This window comes from Anas acuta, chromosome 18 (genome assembly GCF_963932015.1).
Source record: "Anas acuta chromosome 18, bAnaAcu1.1, whole genome shotgun sequence".
Classification (NCBI taxonomy): domain Eukaryota; kingdom Metazoa; phylum Chordata; class Aves; order Anseriformes; family Anatidae; genus Anas; species Anas acuta.
Genome location: NC_088996.1, coordinates 6,082,214 through 6,104,810, shown reverse-complemented (window position 1 = coordinate 6,104,810; position 22,597 = coordinate 6,082,214). Strand labels below are relative to the sequence as shown.

The 22,597-nt window shown below is 45.5% G+C and overlaps 1 protein-coding gene across 2 annotated transcripts in view; it reads right to left on the bottom strand.

The window, feature by feature from the left end:
• LOC137841647 (urotensin-2 receptor-like) overlaps positions 1 to 21,296 on the bottom strand; it is a 51,252-nt gene extending 29,956 nt beyond the window's left edge. Inside the window, exon 1 of one of the 2 annotated variants that reach the window (XM_068654760.1) lies at positions 20,062 to 21,296. In XM_068654760.1, the coding sequence (XP_068510861.1) occupies positions 20,113 to 21,222 (1,110 nt within the window). In that variant the 5' untranslated portion in view covers positions 21,223 to 21,296 and the 3' untranslated portion in view covers positions 20,062 to 20,112. The remainder of the gene's footprint in view (positions 1 to 20,061) is intronic. The other variant, XM_068654759.1, reaches the window with a different exon arrangement.
• Between the last annotated feature and the right edge of the window lie 1,301 nt (positions 21,297 to 22,597).

The following is a 22,597-nucleotide window of genomic DNA, read 5'->3' as shown; positions in this document are numbered from 1 at the left end:
TCCCTGCTGCTACTGGGAAAGGCAGTGCTCTTTTTCTCAGAACTCAGATTAGGTCGAGGGCAGGATTTGTTCTATGAAACTCCTATAAATCTGGTGCCAAGCTGCTGCAGACAAGTGCTCTTAATCGAACGCATGGTAAAAACAAAATCTGGCTTGATGTTTCCTGGGGGTGTGAAAACCTTTGTTTAGAGCCCTTGTGGTTCAAGTAAAGTAAAGAAAGGTCAATATATGTTCAGTGGGAACTGGGGTGAAATCTGGACATAAATTTGCAGCCTTGTACCTTAGAGCATACTCATTTCAAATATTTGGGAGTGTTAACTTGTACGTTGAAATAAAATCATTTTTAAAGAAAGGTAAAGCCTGCTTGCATGAAATAGAAGCCAGGGTGAAATAGAAAATATGTCAGGATACCAAGCCAGGCTTTGAATCCTTCCTAAGACATTGGATGAGGCTTCTGGAGGACTTCAGATTGATTATACATGTACTACCCTGAAAATAATTCTTCTATTCAAAGGTGTTGGAGAATATCTTTCTTCTAAAGCTACCAGGTGTGAGATCAGGTCTGGTCTAGCACATACCTAGGTTTTAATGTTATAGTATGCATTTTATTTAGTTTTACAATTTTATTTATTAATCCCATACAACCTAATTCTAGGAGCTTCGACTGGATTTTTTGGGATATTTCATGTTTAAAAATTTTGTTTCTGTAAGCAGTTGTGTAATCTTTTTTTTTTTTTTCAATATTTTATTTCCCCATAAATCAACAGAAGTTTTGTAATGTTTACACGATTTTTTTCCAATTTTCCAAATATGCATTGTCTATATATTGGATACGTAGCTCCATCTAAATGAATTTCAGGTCCAAAAATGCTTTCCAGGATGCTCTATATACAAAAGGATTTTATTTTAGATTTACATCAGAAATTTAGCTTCCGGTCTTAATTATTTGCTTTGATTTATATGATAACTTCAGAAGGGTATGTTTTGAGGCTGTAGCACATGATGTGTAGAAAAAAATAAAAGAAAACTTAAATGGCATTGGTAATGACTATGCTATCAAGAAAACCTGGTTTTCTTTCCTCACTTGCAATTCTTACTACTTTTGAATTTCTCCTTGACAGCTTTCCTTTCCTCGTGTTCCATCTACACTCAGATATCTGTGCACTGCCTTTACATGTGAATTGGATTTCTCTGAAGCACTCGTGTCTGGCTTTGTACAATATTTCTGCCTTGTCTGAATCCTAGGAGCAAAGCAGGTACGTTGCTGGAAGTCAGGGCATTTCTGTGCTACTGCTGAGAGCAGGGGGAACTACAGCCACCCTGCTTCTCTTCCCCCAAGCAAAGAAAGAAAATCCCAGCTCTTGTCTCTCCCTTTTGAGTCTATTGTGAGGAAATCCAACCAAAGATTCCAAGAATAGCAGAAGAGTTATTTCCTTTATGAACCACAGATGGCTGCAGCATGCATCGATCATTTTAGCCTCGTTCAAGGCAGACTTCTTAGGAAATCCGGTGGTGAGAGCTGTTGTAAAGTGGTGGGTAATTCCCCAGTAAGTGTCTATTGCTCCTTGTAAAACACTGTGGAGAACTGTAGCAGAGTTTGCTTTATCTCTGCTTTTGTAAACCTTCTTAGGAAACTCAAAGCTAATTTTACAGCATGTTTGCTGAAACCTACCATTCAGCTTTCCCTTAAAGATAGCCCATTTATCCCTAAAACATCCATGTAGGCACTTTTTATCTTCCATACAAGCGTTGTTGGCTTGTACTGGAGCCTTTCAGGAAGGAAAATAACTGATCCATTTCTGAACTGCATGTTTGTCTTTGATTCTGTCCATCATCTCCCCTCAAATCCCTTATGGCATCTCTCAGTTCTGTCCTAGCATACTCAAGTTTTTACCTACAGCGTAAGAGCAGTCTGTTATTTATTCATAGCCTGGCTTGCTAGAATACTTTGGGACACTTGTAGGATGGTACTGGCACTGCTGTTGTAGTAGTATGAGGAGTGCTCAGCCTTGTGCTGTCTGATGAAGGCTGCAGCTGCCTGGAAACACCAGGAAACACACAACAGAGCCCATGTCTCAGGCAGGGATGGGTCATGCTGATACCAGCACCGATTTGTGGGCAGGCAGCATGCTGTGTGCTGTCTGAGGTCTGTAACACAGGTTCATGGCTGTTCCTTTACTTTCTAAAGGATTAGGATTGTCCTAAAGCAAGAGATTTCACTGAACAGTCTGGGATACAGAGTGAGCAAGCCCCATGTTGTTAATTGTAGCTTTACCATGCTTGTATCTGTAAATTAGCAATGCCTCAGGCTGCTTTAGTTCTGTACTGTCTTTGACACCTGGTGTATTTCAGTGGACAGACCCTGCTATACTCACACTTAGCTCATCTTTCTCAACCATACTCAAAGCAGCCAGCTTTTTCCTATAACATTCTTAGCCCATGAAGTGTGTTAATCTTTAAGAAGAATTTTTGACCTTGGTGAAACTGTCAAATCTTGCTCATTTTTTTTCCCATTCTTTAGCATTTTTTTTCCAAATGTTCTCTTATTGTTCATCTACTGCAGGCACTGTCCATAGTTAAAAGGACACCCTATATTTCAGAGAGGTATTTGTTTCTGTCTGGCCTGTTTTCTTACATGGCTGAAGTAATGATGAGGTAGGGATTGATGCTGCCTGCTCTTGAATATCCTTGTCTTTTCATGGTAACTTGTGGATAGTGAATACTGAATTTTGAAACATACAAGAAAAACTTTTTTTGCTGCTCTTTATCAGAGGCTGGTTCACATTAAGGAAGTGATCTTGTTAAAGGATCCAGGCTGGTAGAGTTCTTCCTTTGTAAAGTCTTACTGATTTTAATGGGACCCTACACATGCAGATCAGACTTGCAGGATCATGAGAAATGCCTTGCTTAGAAACTTCTCATTGTAAAATTGATAAAGTAACTTGGAAGTACCATCTCCTGTATTTCTCTAACCTTTAAATGCATCCAAACAAAGCTAAACCTTCAAAATATCTTGGTTGACTGTTGGGTAATCATGAGGCTTTCCAAGGAATCTGGACTGGCTGAATCTCTGAGCTGTCAGGTCAGATGCACCATCAACTATGTACATCCCTGGGACTTTCATCTGAGCCTTCAAGCTGAAGACTTAGTGGTGCAGAAGTACAGGGGTATGTGCATGAAATCAGCACCTCTCCAAGAAGGAAATGATGCTTAATTTATAGAGAGAGGCAGCGATTTACAGAGTTTCTGAAAATCTCTTCTAAGAGGCCTTTAATGCTTGAAATGCTTGTTTTACAAATGGATACCCTTCCAATTCTTCAGTTAACCAAAAAAAGAAAAGAAACAAAAAGTGCTGAGTAGGTTAATGAGCTATGACTTTTCTGGACAGACACCTTGAAAATTTGGCTCCTTTTTTTTGTTCATCAATTTATACAATGATATTAAGCTGTTTATCTGGGTGCCAGGATACTTTGCTGCTGACTTCACAGAAAAGCTTGATGTTTTCTTTTGAGACTGCTTCTCACTGCCAAGACAAGGTCTCTGGGTGGATTCACACCTTGTAGGTGACCTTCTTGGCATATTAATTCGGCAACCATTAAATCTGGGGGGAAATAAACAATGGCGGGTCCTAATGGACTCATTTTCCATGAGTTGGCAAACTGCGAATGGTAATTTCTTCTATCTCCTCTAGCAGACAAACATTTTTATTTTTGGTATATGCTGTTACTGAAGAAGGGATGTGTTCTGGGAGTCCTCTTTGCACTTAGGGCTTTAAATGTGATGCACTGAACACCCTTTTAAAAAGAGAAGGTCACGTTTCAGCAGATGATTCAAAACTTAAAAAGGTGCTGTGAAACCAGATCAACTCTAAGCCCATTCATTCCTTGCACTTCTCAACAGAAAAGGAATGAGAAAAATGATCTTTCACTTGCATTATTTCTATTTCACTGCTGAAGTTGAGGGCAAAAAATGCATTTTCTTATTTTTCTTTTTCTGTTTCAGAGGGAGATAAATTACTTAGGAAGGAATTCCATTCCACTGGGAGGAATATGATCAAATAAACTTTGCTGTTTACTAGCAAAGAATTATGACGAGAAAGAACTGTAACATAAATAAGTCAGAGTGATAAGATGGTGATAGAGAGCAGCAGATTTCTCCCATGCTGAAATGTCCATATCAATGTTGAATTCATGCCCCCAATCTGCTTTATTTTTTTTGTTTGTTTGTTTTTAAAAAAAATCAGACCAACAACTGGACACTGTGAGCTTTTAGGGAGCAAAGCTCTTGCTGTTAAATCTCTTCATAAACCTTTCAACAGGACCTCTTCCCTAACACCTTTAGGCTATTTATCTCATCAATATTGTTTTAATTAACAGTGAATGTTGAATCTGCTATGTTAAGAAAGCTGTGTTTCATCCATCTATTTAAAAATAATGAATTAAGCTTTCCTCTGCATATACCAGCTTTTTTTTTTAGGTGGTGGCGTCCTCCATGCATAACATCTGTCTATAGTAGTATAGGCAGGATTTAGATTTATAAATAAGAAACAACCTAAGAAGACTGAAACATTCATAAATGAATTACATAGAAATGAATATTATCTCTCCACTTAAAAAAAAAAATAGTTTGATTTTTTTTTTCCTTGGTCCTATAAGAAAGGACAGCATTTTACTCATTTTGAACTCCTTCAGTTGAGGTGTGAGGACATGCACCTGCTCCCCACTATGGTCCATGGAGGTCTTACTCTGCTATTAGGTACTTGCACAGTGACTGGAAACCCAGCCCCCTCCCTGCTCATCCTCCCTTTCTTATTTCGTACACGTGTTGTTGGAGATCTTTGTCTGTTCAGCCCGCATGCAGACAGGTAGAATCTCATTTTTCTGCCTCAGCACAGGCTCAGAATAAATGCATGTGGATTTCTCAGGAACGCTGTTCTCATCTTGAAGAGTGCCCAGTTAAAAGCACCCGGCCCGGGTGGTGATGAAGGCTCTCACTCATGTCACATTTATTAATGCTGAGACCCTTGAAGTCTTCCATCTTCACAGCTGACTGCCTGCTGCCTTTGAGCCTTGGTATTTTCATCTCAAGAACTGGAACTTGAGACCTCTTGACTTTGTTTGCTAAATGCTTTTAGCACCTCCAGATGGCTTGTGAGTCAGTGAAAGCCAGCGTGCTGCAGAAATTATCACTTCCAAGAGAAGTTAAACACGTTTCAACTCTGTAGCTAGGATTTGTATAAAGACTTTTGAGCAGGCCATTAAAATTTGTCCTGATCATTCTCCTTAAATGAAATACTTCAGCTATTAAGCATGCACAGAAGGGCAGTAATCAAAACTTTTCCATAGCTGAACCCTATGGGGAGAGAGTTTAGACCTGAGCATCTCAAAAGTAATTTTTCTGTCTTGTGGTCAGGGCAGCCCTGTGACTTGTAGGATCCTGAGCAAGGCAGAGGGAAGGTGTTGAGAGCAGCTGTGCTGTTCACCTGATTCCCATGAGTGGGAAACATAATTGTAACTCTGATTGTAAGTACATTTATAAACAAGGGCTTATATATTAGTGCTACAAATGTGGCAAGGGTTATAAGGAGCGGTAATATCTCTAATTAAACCATTTCACGGAACTGGAAAAACAGAAGAGCCTTGAGCCCTAAAGCTTTGGTATTAACAAATGGAATGGAGTGAATGAATAAGTGGATCAATTAACTTAATAGAAAAATTAAATGTCATTGTCTGCCTCTCCCTGGCTGAGCAGCTGAGCAGTGTCATTGAACCACAGTTTTCTTTCCTTCCAGCTGTGGATGGACGTGCAGGGGGTGGGAGCGTGGTGGTGGGGAGACTGAGCTTGGCTCTTAGCCTGCCTCCTAGGGCTGCACTCACTGCTTCCTCGGGGCATCCACCCCAAATTCCCAGGCACTCGCAAGGGCTCCTTTGTGGCATGGAGAAGACAAAGGTGGAAATAGAAAATGATACACTTGCTCTACCGTTATTTCATTTTAATCTAAAATTGATCACTAGGATGTACAGCTGTCCCCTTCCCTGCAAGATATTTCAAGAAAGTGGAGAATTAAGGTATTGCAAAATCCTTTGAAAGGAATTTAGATTTTAGTTCTCTGGCTTGCTTGCTGAATTCAGACCGAGAATTGCGGCTGCACAAGACTATCACTTAGGAGACAAGTGTTTTCCAGTTGTGTTCAAGGCCCTGAGAGGTGAGGACTGCGTGCGCACATCTGAGCCAGCTTTTGTCCTGGAGCACGCAAGCGGTCGTACCAGAACAAGTGAAATCTGTCTCTAAGCTGTCTGCCTTGAAACTGGGAACTCCTATTTCATTGGGAAGAATGCAGGTGTGGAAAGAATGCGCGACTTAGCGGTCTTATCTAATCTGAGTCTCTTTCAAAAGTACTGGCCTGGCCATAAATATTAATTTTGAAAATTCTTTTAGCAATAATAGCCAAGAATGGGTTCTAGCCATATGAGGTTCCAATACTGCTAAACAGCTAAAATGCTGAAACTAATCTGAAATACGAATTTTGCAATGCTGGTACATTGCAAACAAGCCAACCTCTGGATTTGGGCACAAACTTAAGCGGGCCCTTGGTAGAAATTTTTAGAAGTGGCTCAGGTGACGCTCACCAGTCCTCTTTCCGCATGGTAATTTGGAGACGGCTGTTGTGGCACCTGAGTTCACCTTGCAGCCTCTTTCTAGCCTTGCTCCTCCTTGCAGACTGTTCCTGTTTGTGGTGTTGGTGTTGCTGGGGCACCGCCACCTCCTGCACCCAGCAGCAGGGGCGGCTGTGGAGCCGCGCGGTTCTCCTCCCCGGAGACAGTTACTCTAAACAGCGGAGCTGCTGTTTATCCTGGGGGCCAGGACTCCATCAATTTGTCCAGTTTATGTTGGGAGGAGGCAGTAAAATGCAATGCTTACAAGAGCTGACTGCATGCACTCCCGTATAGGAAGCCAAGAAAGCCCTGGTGTCCCTTGGCCCCTCACGAGGTGGGTGGCAGAGACCACCCTGGGAAGAGGTGCAGGGTATGGGGGGGCTGGATGGTGTCGAATCTGCAGCTGGGATGGGGAGAACACATCTCCAGGTGCAGGGAGGCTCTAGGGAGGTGCTGGCAGCAGAAAAGACTCCCTGAAAGAGAATGGGAGATGATATTTGGGCTCTTTTGTGGGTCTCCGCTAGACATTATAGGTGATAGGGAGTATATGGGGAGCTGGTTTGGCTTGGGAGCAGTCGGGGTGCCAGTGGGATGCTGATTGCTACTGAAAAAAAGGATGAGAATGGACTGGAGGGAGAAGGCTTTGGCATCTGGAGAAGCTGACAGCGAAGCCTTTACTCAGTGTGTCCTTGTCCAGAGCTGTGTGAAGGTGAAACCTCCCACTGCTGAGAAGGTACTGAGAAGCAAGTGCTAAATCCAGGTGATGGTGAGTGCTGAACAGCGCTGGTCTGAACAAATGGCACTTGGTGGGGACTGATATCACACCTGTACACACAATGGGCAAAAGTAAAACTGGTGAAGCTAATGAAATAGTTTTCAGAGATGATTCACACAGGATTGAGAGTTCAGAGCAGTTTGCAGTGTTTCTGCAGCTGTCTGTTGCTAACAGGACCCTGTAGATGTTGGCTTCTTGGCTTGCTGGCTACCAGCGAGGGAAGGAGGCCGACAGCAGAGGCAGAAAACTCCTGCTGCCCTGGCGTGCTGCAGAATGACGTTTTGGCAGGGAAAACTAACAGGAAGAAAAGATCCTGACAGCACTGCTGTCCTCCTGTTCCCACCACAGCACCTCCCAAATCCAGCAGGTAATGTGAGGGAATGAGATCAGTGGCTGATTGTGACAGATGTCTGCAGAAACCTGAGACACTCAGCAGGAAGGGCCAGAAAGCGCAAAGGCAAGTCCAAATGATGAAAACAATGGTGTGTGGGTTTTGTTCTTTTTTGTTCTAACTTGAAAGCTCCTCTGAAACTTGTTAAGCTAATTTGCAGAATGTGTTTTGCACAAAGCGTTACTTTAAAGCCAGAAGTTTCAGGAAGAACGGTTCAGAAAAAGTTCAGTTAGGGAGCTGTTTTGATTAAATACGTGTAGGGGGATCCATCCCTGTCTGACAGCGTGGTTGGGATCACGAGATGGCCCCAGCTGAGCACGTCCAAGGAGGGCAGCTCCTGGGGCCAGCAGCCCTGGTGCCAGCCCCACAGGTGGGAACCTGGCTGCTGAAAACATGGTACTTTTCCTGGGGGGTAGGGGGAGGACATCCCATAACACTTCTCTCCTTGAAATCATAGCACTCTTGAAGAGCTGCTTTATGGCTGTCCCTTCTCAAAGAAGGAAAATAAAAAGTCAGCCAGATCCCCCCAGGAACTTCTCCATCCCCTCAGCAGCCCAAGCTCTGAATTGGCAAGGTGTGTTAATTTGGAGCAATTTGGCAAAGCATTGAATTGGGCCCGAGCAGCATGCTTGGCTATTATTATTATTCCAGATCACTTGTTCCGCCTGTTTGAGAGCTACGATCCTCGACAGGTTTGGATTCCATTTCATTCAACAAATTTGTAACCACGGGTAACTGGAGAAATGACATGGCTTTGCACTGCTGCATGAAGGCTGTCAAGGTTGTCAGGTTTTACAATCAAACCTGCTCTGACAGCTCTTCTGCTTTGCAGAATTTACCTTGCAGAGTCTGCTCAGAAAAAGCATTCTCTTTGCAGCATTTAATCTAAAAGGAAAACACAAAGGAACAGCTCACGAATGCTGCTGTAAAAGATGGGTATGTCTCCAGAGATACAGGATCTGGCTTCTTTTATTTATTTATTTATTTATTTTTTTTATGGAGTACACACTGGAATAAGTTTACTTTGTTCTGAGTCATATTGTGAAGGATGAGGTTCAGTACGGACTCATCCACTTTATTTTTTGTGTGTTTTTTTACAGACTGGATTGGAGAAGCCCGTAAATCTTGGAGACTTTGGAAGTGCAAAGGGGAAATAAGTCTGCCTGCGGTCAGCAAGGGTTTCAAGGCTTCACTTTTTTTTTTTTTTCCCCTCCTTTCTGAAAGTCTGCAATTGTCTTGCGTGATAGGAGGAGGGATACCCTGCCAGGTATCATGTGCCAGCTGACAGCCAAATCCCGTGGGCATTTGTGGTGGTAGTTACACCCGACTGATGCTGTGTATGAAGAATATCATGTGTTAAGTTTATCTAGGACAAAGGATTAAAGCACTTAACCTAGAACAATTAATAGTTTAATATAATTATTTTGCTTTGGGCTTCTTGTTTAAGTTGTACTCATCTTGATTCAAATGATACTTCAGTCTCTTCCTCAAAACTCTCCCCAAAAGTCTTCAAATAAAATCCTTTCAGTTGCAAGCCTGCCTGAATTCTCATACAGATACTTGACATTCTTCATGCACCAGTAAAAACATGACAATTCGCTGTAATGGATTTTTTTTTCCTTGGTCTTGAACACTGCCTTACAGACTCCCCAGAGCCCCTGGAAGTTTGTCCAGGCTCCAGAAAGCATCCTCTGGGTGATAAACTTGCTTCCCAAGCCTTAAATTATCTAAAGCCTGAAACAGGGGAAACGTGTGCCCAGCAACTGTGTTAGATCAGTAGCAGACAAGGGCTCTAAAGCTTTTCTCTTGCTCTTGCTTACTGGCCTCTATTAAATTCTCACACTTTGCCGTTCTGTCTCCTGTGCAGTTTTTTCATCGGATGAGAATTTGGTCCCAGAAGTGCCCAAGTGCTTGCTTACACATGAATCCTGTCTTGTTTACCATCTCATCAGAGATTGATAACAGCTTCAGAGAGATCTCAGTGCCCATGAAGAAAAATGTGGAAGGGCCAGACCTAGTGGGGAATAAGGAACAAAAATGTTGCACCAAAGGCCAAAGAGCAAGTGCCATCAACTTCAGTCAAAGAATAGAGATTGTTCCTGCTTCCCACCAGGAGTGTTGGTAAACAAAGGCTTTCAAATCCAGGTAAGGTGAGCACTGTTTTGGAAGGATAAATTTAGCAGTGATTAAGTGAGCTCTTAATTAACCAAATATTCCCCCTGCTTGGCTTTCCAAATTATTCAATAACTGAACAATTATAATGAGCTCAGCGAGTAATTACTATCCATTCCAGATACTGCCCTCGCCAACTGCAGCTTTCTAACCACCAGCTGTTAATGTGCCAGGAAATGAAGTCCACAAAGTGTGAGTCAAATAATTGAAAACCAAACAAGAAAAAAAAAAAAAGAAAAAGTAGTTTTAGAGGCAATGGGAGGAAAACTGCCTCCACCCCCACTCTGTGCTGAGTCCTTAAGTGTGTGGTCGCTCCAAGACTTAGGAACCATTATACAAATTGTTAGTGTCGACCAAATCTGCAGTATGACGTTTTCAAGGGTGCTCTAGCAAAGATATAAAAGTTTGTGGTGTCCCTCAGGAAGGTCCCTGCTCTTTATTCTGCCTCAGAAGGCTTTACAGAGCCACCTGGGGGCTGACGTGCATCTCTGGAAGGGAAGCCACAGCATCACTTAGTGAGTAGCAAGGAGAAAACAGAAGGTAAAGCCCAAATCAAGCGCGAGCACAGATTTTAAAGATAGTTCTAGTTGCTGTAGGGTAAAGGAAGTTAGATCATGAATTCAGTCGTTTACTGGTCTGAGTGATATTTAAACAAGCTCAAGTGCATCGAAGCTTCTCACACATGATTTTTGAAACAGATTTGAAGATGTGGTTTCGTAACCACTTCTTTTCATGGCCCATCAGTTGTACTGGACTCACAGGCTGGGGGGTGGACAGTAAATCTGATCGGCAGAAGCAACAGTTGGTTTGGGCTTGATTGGAGAGGAGAGAAAAGAAAAAGCTAGAAATCAGAAAGGCTTAACTCTTTAAAAACCTTAGGGCTGCAAAAACAGATGGACCAGCCCAACCGAGGGGCCAGAAGAGGTTTAAGCTTGAGACACTCCAAAGGAGATTTTTGTCACATCATGCTCCTAGCTATGCAGATGTAACTTCTCTGCTGGAGTTGAAGGATTTGCTTAGAGCAATCACGCTTGCAGCGACATGCCCGCTTTCTGATTATGTTGTAGAAATCAATAAACACTTCTGCCTTCTCTGCAGGCAACCTGAAACAACAGATTTGAAATTCAAGAGGTATAAAATTTTCCCCAAAGCCTCAAAACTCTCCCTGGGTGTTTCAGGGTCTGGCAGGGTTTGTTGCTGTGGAACAAAGTGGGGATGGGAGCAGTCCCTGGGAGAGACTGCAACTTGTTGCCCAGGAGGAAAAATAGCACAAAGCAGACAGAGACCAAAGAAAAACAGATTAAAATAAGAACACCAAGGACAGGAACAAGCTAAAAGCAAACATATTTTCACTGAACAGACAAACTAAACGGTCACATTTGATCCATGATCTTTCTGTACGAGCTTCGTTCAGTGTGGGCAGAAGATTCAGCCTGTGGAGAATGAGGGGAATGCAAAGTCGTTAAGGTAGGTCCGGGACTGAAGTCTGTAATTACAAATGGACCCTCCACAGACAGAGTTTGAAACACATGCCTCAGAGCTCTCTAAGCTAAACATTTACTGAAGAATGAGGGAGGACAAAAACATCTATTAAGATGCAGCATTTTTATTTTTTATTTTTTTTTTATTTTTTTTTTTGAGGCCTGACCTAATGGTCTCTTTCTGTGCCCTGACACTGCTGGGGACTTCATGCTCCTGTTTCCCTGCCACCTCTGTAACTCCTCATCCTGCACCACAGGGCCAAAGTGGGGTTCAGGGGCTCCCATACCAGCTGTCCTCATGCTCACAGCAAATGGGATGAGAAGAGAAGAAGATTTGCAAGGTTGGATCAAGTACTTTTCTGCAACAAAATCCTGCCAGGAGGTAAGATTTGGAGAAACTGTGAGGCACGAACCCACTCAGGACTGCCTACCTCTTTCCCCCTCCCTATTTCCCCACTGGGTGTACAGGTTTATCACTGGAGGCAGCGTGGAGCTGACACAGTACTGCCTTCCTAAACCTCCTGCCAGCCTAGAGCAATTCCTCTCTGATCTCATTCAGGTTAATGAGTAATCTGGTGTGGCACATTAACTAGTTCATTTTTGCATATTGTAGGTAATGAAGCCTTTTCCCCCCACCCAAAGACCTTCTGGGATGACGAGCACAAAGGATGGGAGCAGGGGAACACAAGTGGTTCTCCCAGGCTGTGAAGTTACAGGCTTAAAGTTTTTTTCTTGCCTCTTATTGGACTAAACCCAAGACTTCTTGCAGGTTTTATATATATATTTTTTTTCTGAATAACAGAGATAGATAGTGAGTACCTGGAGCACATAGTGTATGGTAGAGAAAATACTCACTTGGACGGATGGAGGAATAAGGGCAAGTGCTGCTCCCGCTCTGTCCCCATCCCTCCAGTGTGGGCCCCCCGTTTAACCCAGGTCTGCAAAGAGCTTTACCCATAACTTTGGGCACTGGAGGCTGCAGAGCTTCACTTTCTCATCCTCCCTAAGAGCAGCTGCTGCAAAGACAGAGCGGCACTTTGAAATTAGGGAGATGCTTGCCATAGTAAACTCATGTTTGTATTAAAACAAACAGACAAATGAAAGCAGCGAAGCAAAGTTAGTCGGTTGCTATTTCCTCTGCTTCTGTTGTTGGGAATTACTCGTGCTGTGCCTAAGGCAGGCGGAGGTTCCTCGACAGATTTAATCACTCTAAAAGGATGCCAAGAACAAAATGACAGGGAAGCACTGCCGTGTTTAGCAATCAGGATCGTTCTCTCTGTTCAGCTTCCTCTGCATCAGGATCCAGCACTGGAGCAGGCTGCGGCACGGGCTGTGGCTGGGAGGGATGCGCTGCCCTTACCTTCACCAACTCCTGTGCTCCTTACCCACAATGTGGGGAAAAAGGCTGCCAGGAGGTAAAGAAGAAAGATTTTGCTTCCTTACCATAGCTCCTGCTATTGTTTCTTACCTGGGAAGAGGCTGTAGAGAGGGTATTGATGCAGTGAAATGATGATGCTTTTATCAGAACCATTTCAGCCGTGCTCCCTGAGATGCTAGCCAAGCGCAGCTGCCATTGCTGGGGGCTAAATTATAATCTTTGATGAGCGGCTGCCATTAATCTAAAAATGGATGAGAAGTTCTTCTGGTACACAAACATTTCCTCCATCTGACCATTAATAGCGAACTGGAATCCTGAGTTACTCCTAAAAGGAGAGCTTTTAACTTTTGTACCTAAAACCAAGGATCTCAAAACATATCACACACATTAGCAGTGTCTTAAGACACTCGTGCAGACCATGGAAATTGCATTGCTGATTTGCAGGCAGCAAACTGAGCAGCAGCACAAGGGCAAGTGACTTCTCCGAGGTTACGCAGCAAGTCCATGGTGATTCTGAAAGAGAAGCCCAGACTTCCCACCTCCTCCCATTCACAGTAATCTCCCTCTTCAGCTTGGATGTCAAACGCTGTCTCGATAGGTGGCTGCAGCATGACAACCCCTGTAAATCTGCTCTGGATTTTATTAGCTATCATGCTTTCAAGCCTGCCTGGATTACTTATCAACAGCTTTCGGGATGAATGGCCTGTGAATCCCCACCAGCAGATGATGGGAAGGAAGATAAAGACACACTTGAGTGGGATCAGATAACTGCTGCTGCTGCCTGCACAGTGCTGCTACTGCTCCCGAACTGAGTGCCAAAAGCAGTTTTCAAAATGTGGGGGTAGAGGTAACTTGGGCTTCAGCTAATTTCATAGTAATGCCATTCATCTAAGACATTCGCTTCTACAGTGTGAAATGAAAAAAAAAACAACAATCTGTTATGAAGGAAATAGCAGAAAGTCGATTTAAATCAGTGGGGTTTTGTTAGAAGCATTGCTATGTAGTGCCTCTTCCTGCGGGGCTTCTTGCACGAGCCAGGGGTGGCTCTCAAATGTGAAGTCAATATGGTAAACTGAAAGGTGTAGAAATGTTCTGAATTTGGTGGAAGTCCCTGATGAGGTTTGCAGGAGCGTGTATATGAAGTTGTAACTGTCTCAAAAATTCGGTGTTTATGGACACACCACATTTAGTTTCAGGAATCTGCCTTGCTTTGTTTGGATGAAATCATATTTGTTTTCAGTTAAGAATTCAGGAGCTGAACTCAAGATCCTATCGGGCGTGCACAAGGAAAGGCTGACGACATCTTAGATGCTGGCCTAAATGCGCTGAGACAAACTTAGCAGATCCTACTTCTTCCCCATTTGCACCATTTTGGCTTAGGATTGTGTCCTCTGCCAAGCACAGCTGATATGTGGGGTGGTTTGCTGTTGCACCACGTTATTTACTGATTTCCCTCCAGCGATCTTGATGGAGGGCTTGGGTGGGATCTTTCCCAATAGTGAAGTGCAGCCTCCCCTAATAAATTCAACAAGTGCTTAACTCTTCACCTTGCTTCTCACTTTTGAAGGGTTCCTAGTGTTAACTAAAATCTTTCATTTACATTAAAAAATAAATTACAAGTGAGTTCCAAAGAAAATTGGAAAAGTGGAGCTTGAATGCCAGAAGAATTCTTCAGGATTCATTTTCCCCTTTCCTCTTTAAATTGTTTATTTTCTCATGTTGGGACAGGAGGAAGGAAAACATTGCAGCAGTTTTGCTTTGGTGTGTTCCATTGGGATCCTTTTCTCTGGGGCCAGGAGGGCTCCAGCTGGGACCGCAGATCACAGAGCTCAGTTCTGGGCACCCAAAACCCTCTAGGCTGCAGTGAGGATGCCCCAGGGGTGGCAGACACCACACCAGAAACTCTGCGTGGTCTGAGTTCCTCAGTGGGGCTTTTGATATACATCCCTTTACGGTTTTAATACACCTCAGTAACTATTAATTTCACATGTCCTACTGCTGCCTGTTGTATCCTAAAGGTTTGGCCAAGTGAGCTGGTAGCAAGCTCCTTCCTCTGCCTTTGCAAAACTCACCCTGGGCCACCCAAATCTCCCAGATGCTTTGCTCCCAGCTGATGCATCCTTTCCCTCTGCTGTGCTTTAAGTACATTCCCCATCAAGGGCAAAAAAAGCTCATACAGCAGTAATAATAATAATAATTTTAAAAGAGCACTTATTTTCTGTGAAGCTGCTGCTACAGTTCTGAAGACAAAGCAATTTATTTCTTCCAAGCCATAGCAATTAACTCCGAGTCTCTCTTTTTCCTCTGAAAAACCTGAAACTGACAACAGCAACCAATATTATGTGGCAAAAGCAATCCGCAGCTGGGCTAAGCTGTAGTTAGTCACCAGCTCTGGGTGTTTCTGTGGGTGCTGCCAGCAAGGCTGCTGTGCAAAATGACAGGGATAAAGTTAGTCTGGGTTCGGCACAGGAAGAAAGGTGGGAGAGCAAAGTTAGCACTTGGGAGTGGGTTTTCTCTGCCTAACAGACTTGTTCTGCTCAGGAGATGTTGTGGCAACATTATATTTTCAGTAAATTAAGTGTTGTTATGTAGTCAGGTTGTGTTGCAACTGCTACGTTTTAAAACCTGAAATAAAAAGCAAATTTCCTTCCTGAGAACCTCAGGAGGGAAGATTGCTCCTGCCACCAGAGGGACTCCAAAACACAACGGCCAACTTTCCGGGGCTGACCAGCGTTTCTGAAATGTGCGTTACCTGCTTCCAGTGCTCAAGGGCTGGGCTCAGATACGAAGTTTGTGCACTTTCTATTCGGATGCTGCTGGGGGAACAGATTCTGTATTTGCTTCTGAGCAGAGCAACCTTGTCACCCTGCCTGATCTCCTGGGCTAACAAAACTGGGCAGCGTGCCTTGCGAGGTACAAAGCACTCATAAAATCACCTCCACTGCCTTTCCTGGTATTCCATCGCACAATAGGCACCCAAAATGACTGCTAAATAGGAGTTTAAATGTTAATGATTTGCTTGCATACACAATTAAACTGTAATGTGGGGCTTTCAAGCGTTTATGGCAAATCTGTTGTTAAAAAGTGGGGAGGAAGATGAGCAAAGATGTGTGATAGAAGGTGAAGTCTGCAAAAAGTCAGTAAGCTTCAAATGTATTCTCCTGAGCATGGGGAAAACAGGTATTCTCACTTGTCCCACAAAGGACCTGCCTTTTCTTTTTTCAAGTGAAAACAGAAAAATTGCTGTTGCTGCAGTAGATACTACCTTAGATTAAAGGAAGGAAAGAGCACTCAGGATGAAGCTTTTCTTTCACAGCCTGCTCTTTCTGGTGAGCTGGGGAGGAACAGAGTGGGGCATACAGATTTAATACCAAGGGATGTTGGAGAAGATTTTCCAGTGATTAAGCTGTTAAGATGTTTTCTTTCCTATAAAGCCCATATGGAGTTTTGCAGTGACAACCTCTGTCCCAGCGACAAAAATACTGTCATCTTTCCTAAAATTACCATCTCCCGTTTAGAGACTAGCTATGTTGCTAAACCTGCAGTAGAATTGCATAGGGCACACACATCTTGCCTGCTTGAAATGTAGGAGAATAGCCAAAGCAATGCTGTTTTAAAATAATTCACAGCATTTTGCTTAGTTACAGCCTGATGGACTTCCCTGCTGTTATTTCATCCCAAGCTGAGATGCTTCAAGTTTACCTAAATAATAAGATGCTTGCAGTTTCCAGAGCCTCATCATCTGGATTCTGGTTATGTGACGCCCAGTTTCCGTATGAAACGATTTTGTAACCTCTCTGGTTGTGGAGAGCTGGTGTGTTTTTTATCTCATGATTTTGGGAGCCCTGACTCATTCTTTTTTTCAGTGTTGGACAGGTAATGCTCCTGCCTCATACAGAAAATAGCTTGGGCTGCTTTACAGAAGTTTTGTGGGGCCTGCATTGACCGTGTGCTTATGAACTGAGATCCCACCAACCCCAAAGAGTGGAGTCCCAAGTCCTCCCCAAAATACTCTGGGTGAGCAGCAGGCAGAGCTACCCCATATGGGAGCTTACAGGTTGTGTCAGCCCCGGACAAAGCTCTGTGCTATGGGCTGGCAGCAGCAATCCCAAAGTTAACTACCCCGTTTTTTTGTTAAAGGAAGATATATGAAGACTTTATGCCTGTTTCCAACATGTGAGCATACTGAGAACTGCCAAAGCTTCCGCAGTTACAGACAAGAGGAACTTGGTTAACGCATCTGCTCTTGCAAGATATTTATTAAGTGGGTCAAAGCTACTGACTTTTGGCAGTTTAACTGGTCCGATGAGACAATAAGAGAGATGTTGTTTACACAAATTTATCTTTTAAATTGAGCTCTGATCCCCGGGAGTACAAGAGGATCCCAAGGAATCACATTTGCAAAGGGCTGCGGCAGGCAGGGGGATGCCACATGCTGAGCTGCTGAAGGGCTGCCATTCATTACGCACAGCAGTGTCTTCTGATCGCTGGCCAGTTCTGGTTATTAAATAGGCTCTGGTCTGCCCGATTGACATGCTTTGTGGGCGTCATCAAATTTACTGGGTCTCTCCTTACAGGAACCTTACGTGGGTTCATCAGAGCCTGACAGGTGAGGGGAGCGGCTCCGAGATGGGATGGGCTGAAGCTGGTCAAGAAACTTGACAGCGAAGAATACCTCATACTTGGTCTTTCATTTGGGTGCTTCTCCATCAGCCCTTTGGTGTCAGCAGCTCCAATGCTATGGCACAAAGTGTGCACCCTGTGTGCTGCTCAGCGGGGCAGTAGGAGCCTGCTAGGGGACAGCTCGTGGAGCGCAGCCCACCCTAACCAAACGCTTCTGTTGGCTATCCACTCACTCTGGTAGGACTGTGTATGTAACACACTCTTCTTTTTTCTTTTTTTATTTTTTTTTTCTCAAGCACAGCTCTCTTCCAGCTCCCCCTTCTCGTTACTAACTATGTTTTTAGGCTGTTTGGCACCAGATATTTTAGCACATGGTTGTTGAGGCAGGAAGTGTATTCCCCAATGCTCTTTTTGACACCTACACCGCTCTTCCATCCTTTGCTTTCCCTGCATGGCTGCTAACAGATATACGCTATTTCATACTGGATAACCATCCGTCCTACGGCCGCCTTGCAATGCTGGGGTGGGACAGTGGCTTTCAAGGACCTTCTCCTGAGGCCAAGCACTGGAAATCAAGACACACCAGGACTGTGTCAGGTTTTTCTTGTGCTCTGTGAGCAGCACAGCGTGGCACACCTTGTGGATGACGCATGCACTCCAGCCTTCCCACACCGCCCTTTGAGTTAAGTCTTATCTGTGTTATTCTTACAGGGGAGTGACTTCCAGCCTCGGAAATGGGAAGCAAAAGGAAAGGAACAATGGCTTCAGAATTAATAATAAAAAGAAATGAATTAGTTCCTGAAAAGTTCTCTACAACTGTTGAAGCCCACTCTGCCCTGCCAGTTCCCAGCAAGAGCTGTGTTTTAGTCCCCTGCGTTTGTAAGGAAGCTGGCACCGCCACATCCCTTTCTACCACCCAGCTTGGCAGTCTGCACAACGCTGGAACATCACAAAGTGGGTCGCAAACGTTTTGAAGAAAGTCCTGTGATGAAAAGTCATGTAAACAATGCTAAGGTGAGTTCCTTATTGCCCCTTCCTGAAAAGCACCCCAAAAACTCCGCCTATATGAAGAATGCCAGACTTTGGGCACAGGAACCTATTTCCCTGGTCTTTGTCCAACACGTGCCCTGAGGGGGTTATTTTTCTGCCTTTATGCATAAAATCCAGCATGTAGCCGTGCTGTGTTCTCTGCTCCCCATCCTCGGCTGCTGTGTAGGCACTTTGTGTCTCTGCTTGAGCACAGATGTACCCTAAAGCTTGGCACATGCTGTGAGAGGATCACCCAAGGACACAGAAACCCAGTACCACTGTAGGGCTGCTGAGTTCCTCCTCTCAGTCAGGTCGAGGTAGGGAGGTGCCATAAAAAAGTGGAAATGACTGCTCCTTAAGCAGCTGTCTGTTGTTTCAGAAGTCCCTGGACATTGCCAGCTGCTGACAACAGTTTATGCAACTCTTGCTGTGCTTTAGTTATCCCCAGAGTCAGGGCAGATGGCTTGAACACAACTTTATCCCCACTTAAATGAGCTCCTTAAAGCACAGCTGAGAGCAGCAGCCTCTCCCCTGCTTAACGAACCCCTCGGGCTGGGTGAAGAGAACGTGGGAGGGGAAACCTGACATGGTCCACTTCTTAATCATAATTTATTGTATGAACTGAAGTTTTATAGTTGACAGGCATCGCTAGCATCTATGGTGGAGGTTTACCGCTAGATGTTAAGTGGAAAGAGAATGAGCAAAATACATCAAGGCAAAATACTTTTGGTGAGATTTGCCAGGATTAAGTTTGTCCTTTTTATGATGAGTCTCACAGTACAGGTCTCAGTCATTTTTTTAGAGCCTCAGCTCTTTGAGTGACAGGATTATAAGAATGTTCTTTTTTCCTTTCTGAGATAAATTTTCAGTTTTTCAAACTCTGTTGACTGTAGAGAAAGGGACCAACTTAAAATCAGTGGCAGATTAAAATCATCTTGGGTAGAAAAGTTAAAATATGACATGCCTTTTTAGATAACCCAGTGTTTTCTGACAGCTTACCTCGTGGGTTTTAAATGCTTGGAGTTTGCAGCGCTGCTGCAATGAATTTTAAAACAGAGACTTTTATCAAACTGAACTAGAGCTTGATCAAACTGTAGTGCACTAAAATATAACAGGAAATAGAAAAAGGGGCTTAAAGGTCTCCTTACACACACTGTGAACAGATAACAGATATATATAGGGCAAACCCAGGGCTTGCAGCTAAGTTAAGCAGTCCCAGGACAATTTCAGACCTTTGTGGATCTGGTCCAGCCGTAGCCGGAGGACAGCACTGAGAAATCACACAGGAGAACCGGAGCAGAGCCGGAGCTTAGAAAAGCTTGAAAAGAGTTTGCCAAAGAACTGAACAAAGTATCCAACTCATCTTCTGCACCCAAACCAGAGAAGGATTCATCCACACCCGCGGATGGCAGGACCCCCCTGACAGCCCTAAGCCCCAAAAAACTGAAAAGCATCTTACAGTACCTGAGGTCACACGGCTTTGTGCCCTGACCTATAGCGACCACCAGAAACGAGTTCTTAGGACCCCGCAGCGCAAAAGGGTCCCAAAGCCCTACCTTGGCCAGACGCTCTTCTGGTCCTGATGTCTCCAGAGAGCCTCCTCTTCCTCACTTGTCCTTCAGCGTGGCCATGCCCAGGGCCTCCGAGCTGTAGTCGTACTGGTTGCTGGAGGACATGGAGCGTCCCCAGGAGCACTGCAGGTTGGAGCCCCGCTTGCGGAAGGAGGAGGTGAACCTGTAGAAGTTGCGGTGCCGGTTGCGCAGGTACTCCCGGTAGTTTTTGGTGAGCAGGGTGTAGAGGAAGGGGTTGATGCAGCTGTTGCTGTAGGTCAGGCAGGTCACCAGGTAGTTAATGCACTTTTGGGTTTGGGTAGTGAGCTGCAGGGAGCTGCTGTAGAGTCGCACCAGCTGCCAGATCCAGAAAGGCAGGAAGCAGGCCCAGAAGACCAGGACGATGCTGAAAATCATGATGAGGACCTTCTGCCGGGGGGACCTCTTGTTCTTCTCCTTGTGGGGCGGGTTCCTCTGGGACTCCAGGTAGGTCCTGGCCAGGCGCGTGTAGAGGAAGCCGATGATGATTCCCGGGGCCATGATGCTGGTGCTGAACAGCACCGTCAGGTAGGTCCGGTAGGCGTCCACGCTCCAGGTGGGCGCACACATCCTCTTCACCTTGCCCTCCGCCTTGCTCCCCTCGGTCAGGGTGACCATCAGCATCATGGGCAGCGTCAGCAGCAGTGAGACCGACCAGACGGCGCCCGCCGTCACCTTGCGGTAGCCCCGCGACCTCTTCAGGGTGTCCAGGGGCCGGGTGACGGCCAGGTAGCGCTCGGTGCACATGAGGGTGAGGGTGAAGATGCTGGCGTGCATGGTGAGCAGGTCGAGGCTGAGCAGGATGCGGCACCCCAGGTCCCCGAAGTACCAGTCCTGGGCCAGGTAGGTGCAGACGATGAAGGGGATGGTGGAGAGGTACAGCAGGTCCGCCAGGGCCAGGCTGACGATGGAGCTGTACATGGGGGCGGCGCAGCGCGCCGAGTGGCACATCACCACCAGCGTGTACACGTTGCCCGCCACCCCGGCCACGTACATCACCGACAGCACCGTCCCGAAAGCCGACGGGATCAGCAGGGGGCCTCCGCCCCCGGGGGGGCTTCCCCCGCCGCCCCCGCCGCCCCCCGCCGTCCCGTTGCCCCCCGCCGCCGCCGTCCCGTTGGGCTCCATGGGCGGCGGCGGCGGCCCCGCAGCCCCTCGCTCCGAGGCTCCGGGCCCCGCCGCTCCGCCCCCCGCGGGAGGGCAGCCCCCGGGGAAGGGCCGCCGCTGCCCCCCGCCCCGCTCCTCCCTCCCCCGGCCCGCTGGGGGCGCGGAGCGGCGCGGGGGGGACGGCGAGAGGGGGGCTCCCCAGCAGGCGGGGGCGACCCCCGCTGCTGGCCCCGGCCCCTGTCCTAATCCCGGGTCCTAATCCCGGGTCCTAATCCCGGTCCCGGTCCCGGCCCCGGCTGCGCCCCCCGCTCCCGGAGCTCCCCGCCGCCCCCGCCAGCCGCTCGCTGCCCTGCCCGAGGCCACCCGGCTGAGGCGGCTCCGGGGCGGCTGCGAGACGCGGTGCTCGGCGGTGAGGTGCGCTCAGAGACCGACCGAGGTGGAGACACTCAAAACTGGGGCTGAAACAGCCTCTTTTTTTTTTTTTCCCCTTTTTTTTTTTTTTTTTTTTTTTTTTTTTTCCCGTTTCCCTCCCCCCCACCTCTTTTCCTTCTCTCTTTATTTCTCTCTTTCGTTCTCCCTTTCTTTCTCCCTTTCTCCCTTTCTCCCTTTCTTTCTCCCTTTCTTTCTTCCTTTCTTCCTTTCTTTCTTTCTCCCTTCCTTTCTTTCTTTCTTTCTTTCTTTCTTTCTTTCTTTCTTTCTTTCTTTCTTTCTTTCTTTCTTTCTTTCTTTCTTTCTTTCTTTCTTTCTTCCTTTCTTTCTCCCTTTCTCTCTTTCTTTCTCCCTTTCTCTCTTTCTTTCTCTCTTTCTCTCTCTCTCTCTCTCTCTCTTCCTTCCTTCCTTCCTTCCTTCTTTTTTCTTGGAAGTAGCTTGTATTTTGGACACGGATTCCCCTTACTCTAAATATCACAGTATTATTATGGTGAGATTTAAGTTTGGGCTTCAGTGGCAGCTGATTCACTTGACGGGTGTGAAGTACAGATGGTGATGAATGAGGTTGACAGAAACAACTTTTCCAAAGCGTTAGATAGGAAATCGGGGGTAGCTGCAAAATCAATGAGCACCTTCCACTTCAATCTTGTTTTAGAGAAAGCAGAGATCAGGGCAATCCACAGTTAAGGGACAGCTTTCCAAGGGTACAGGAGAGCTGTATTTCCTCAGCTCCCATTGATTTCCGATAGGAATTAACTGTCTTTGATGCCTTCAAACATTTCTGCTTGCATCCAGCCTGCTAAAATGACTGTTCTGTGCTTATTTGCTTGTTTTAATCCCTGTCATCTGAGTCCCTGTAGCATGCTACAAAGTGGTGAAACTCTTGTTGACTCCTGTTGGAGCAGGATATAGCCCTTTAAAATACTGTATTGACTACTCGGCTCTAATTTGCAGTAAGTTAATAAGC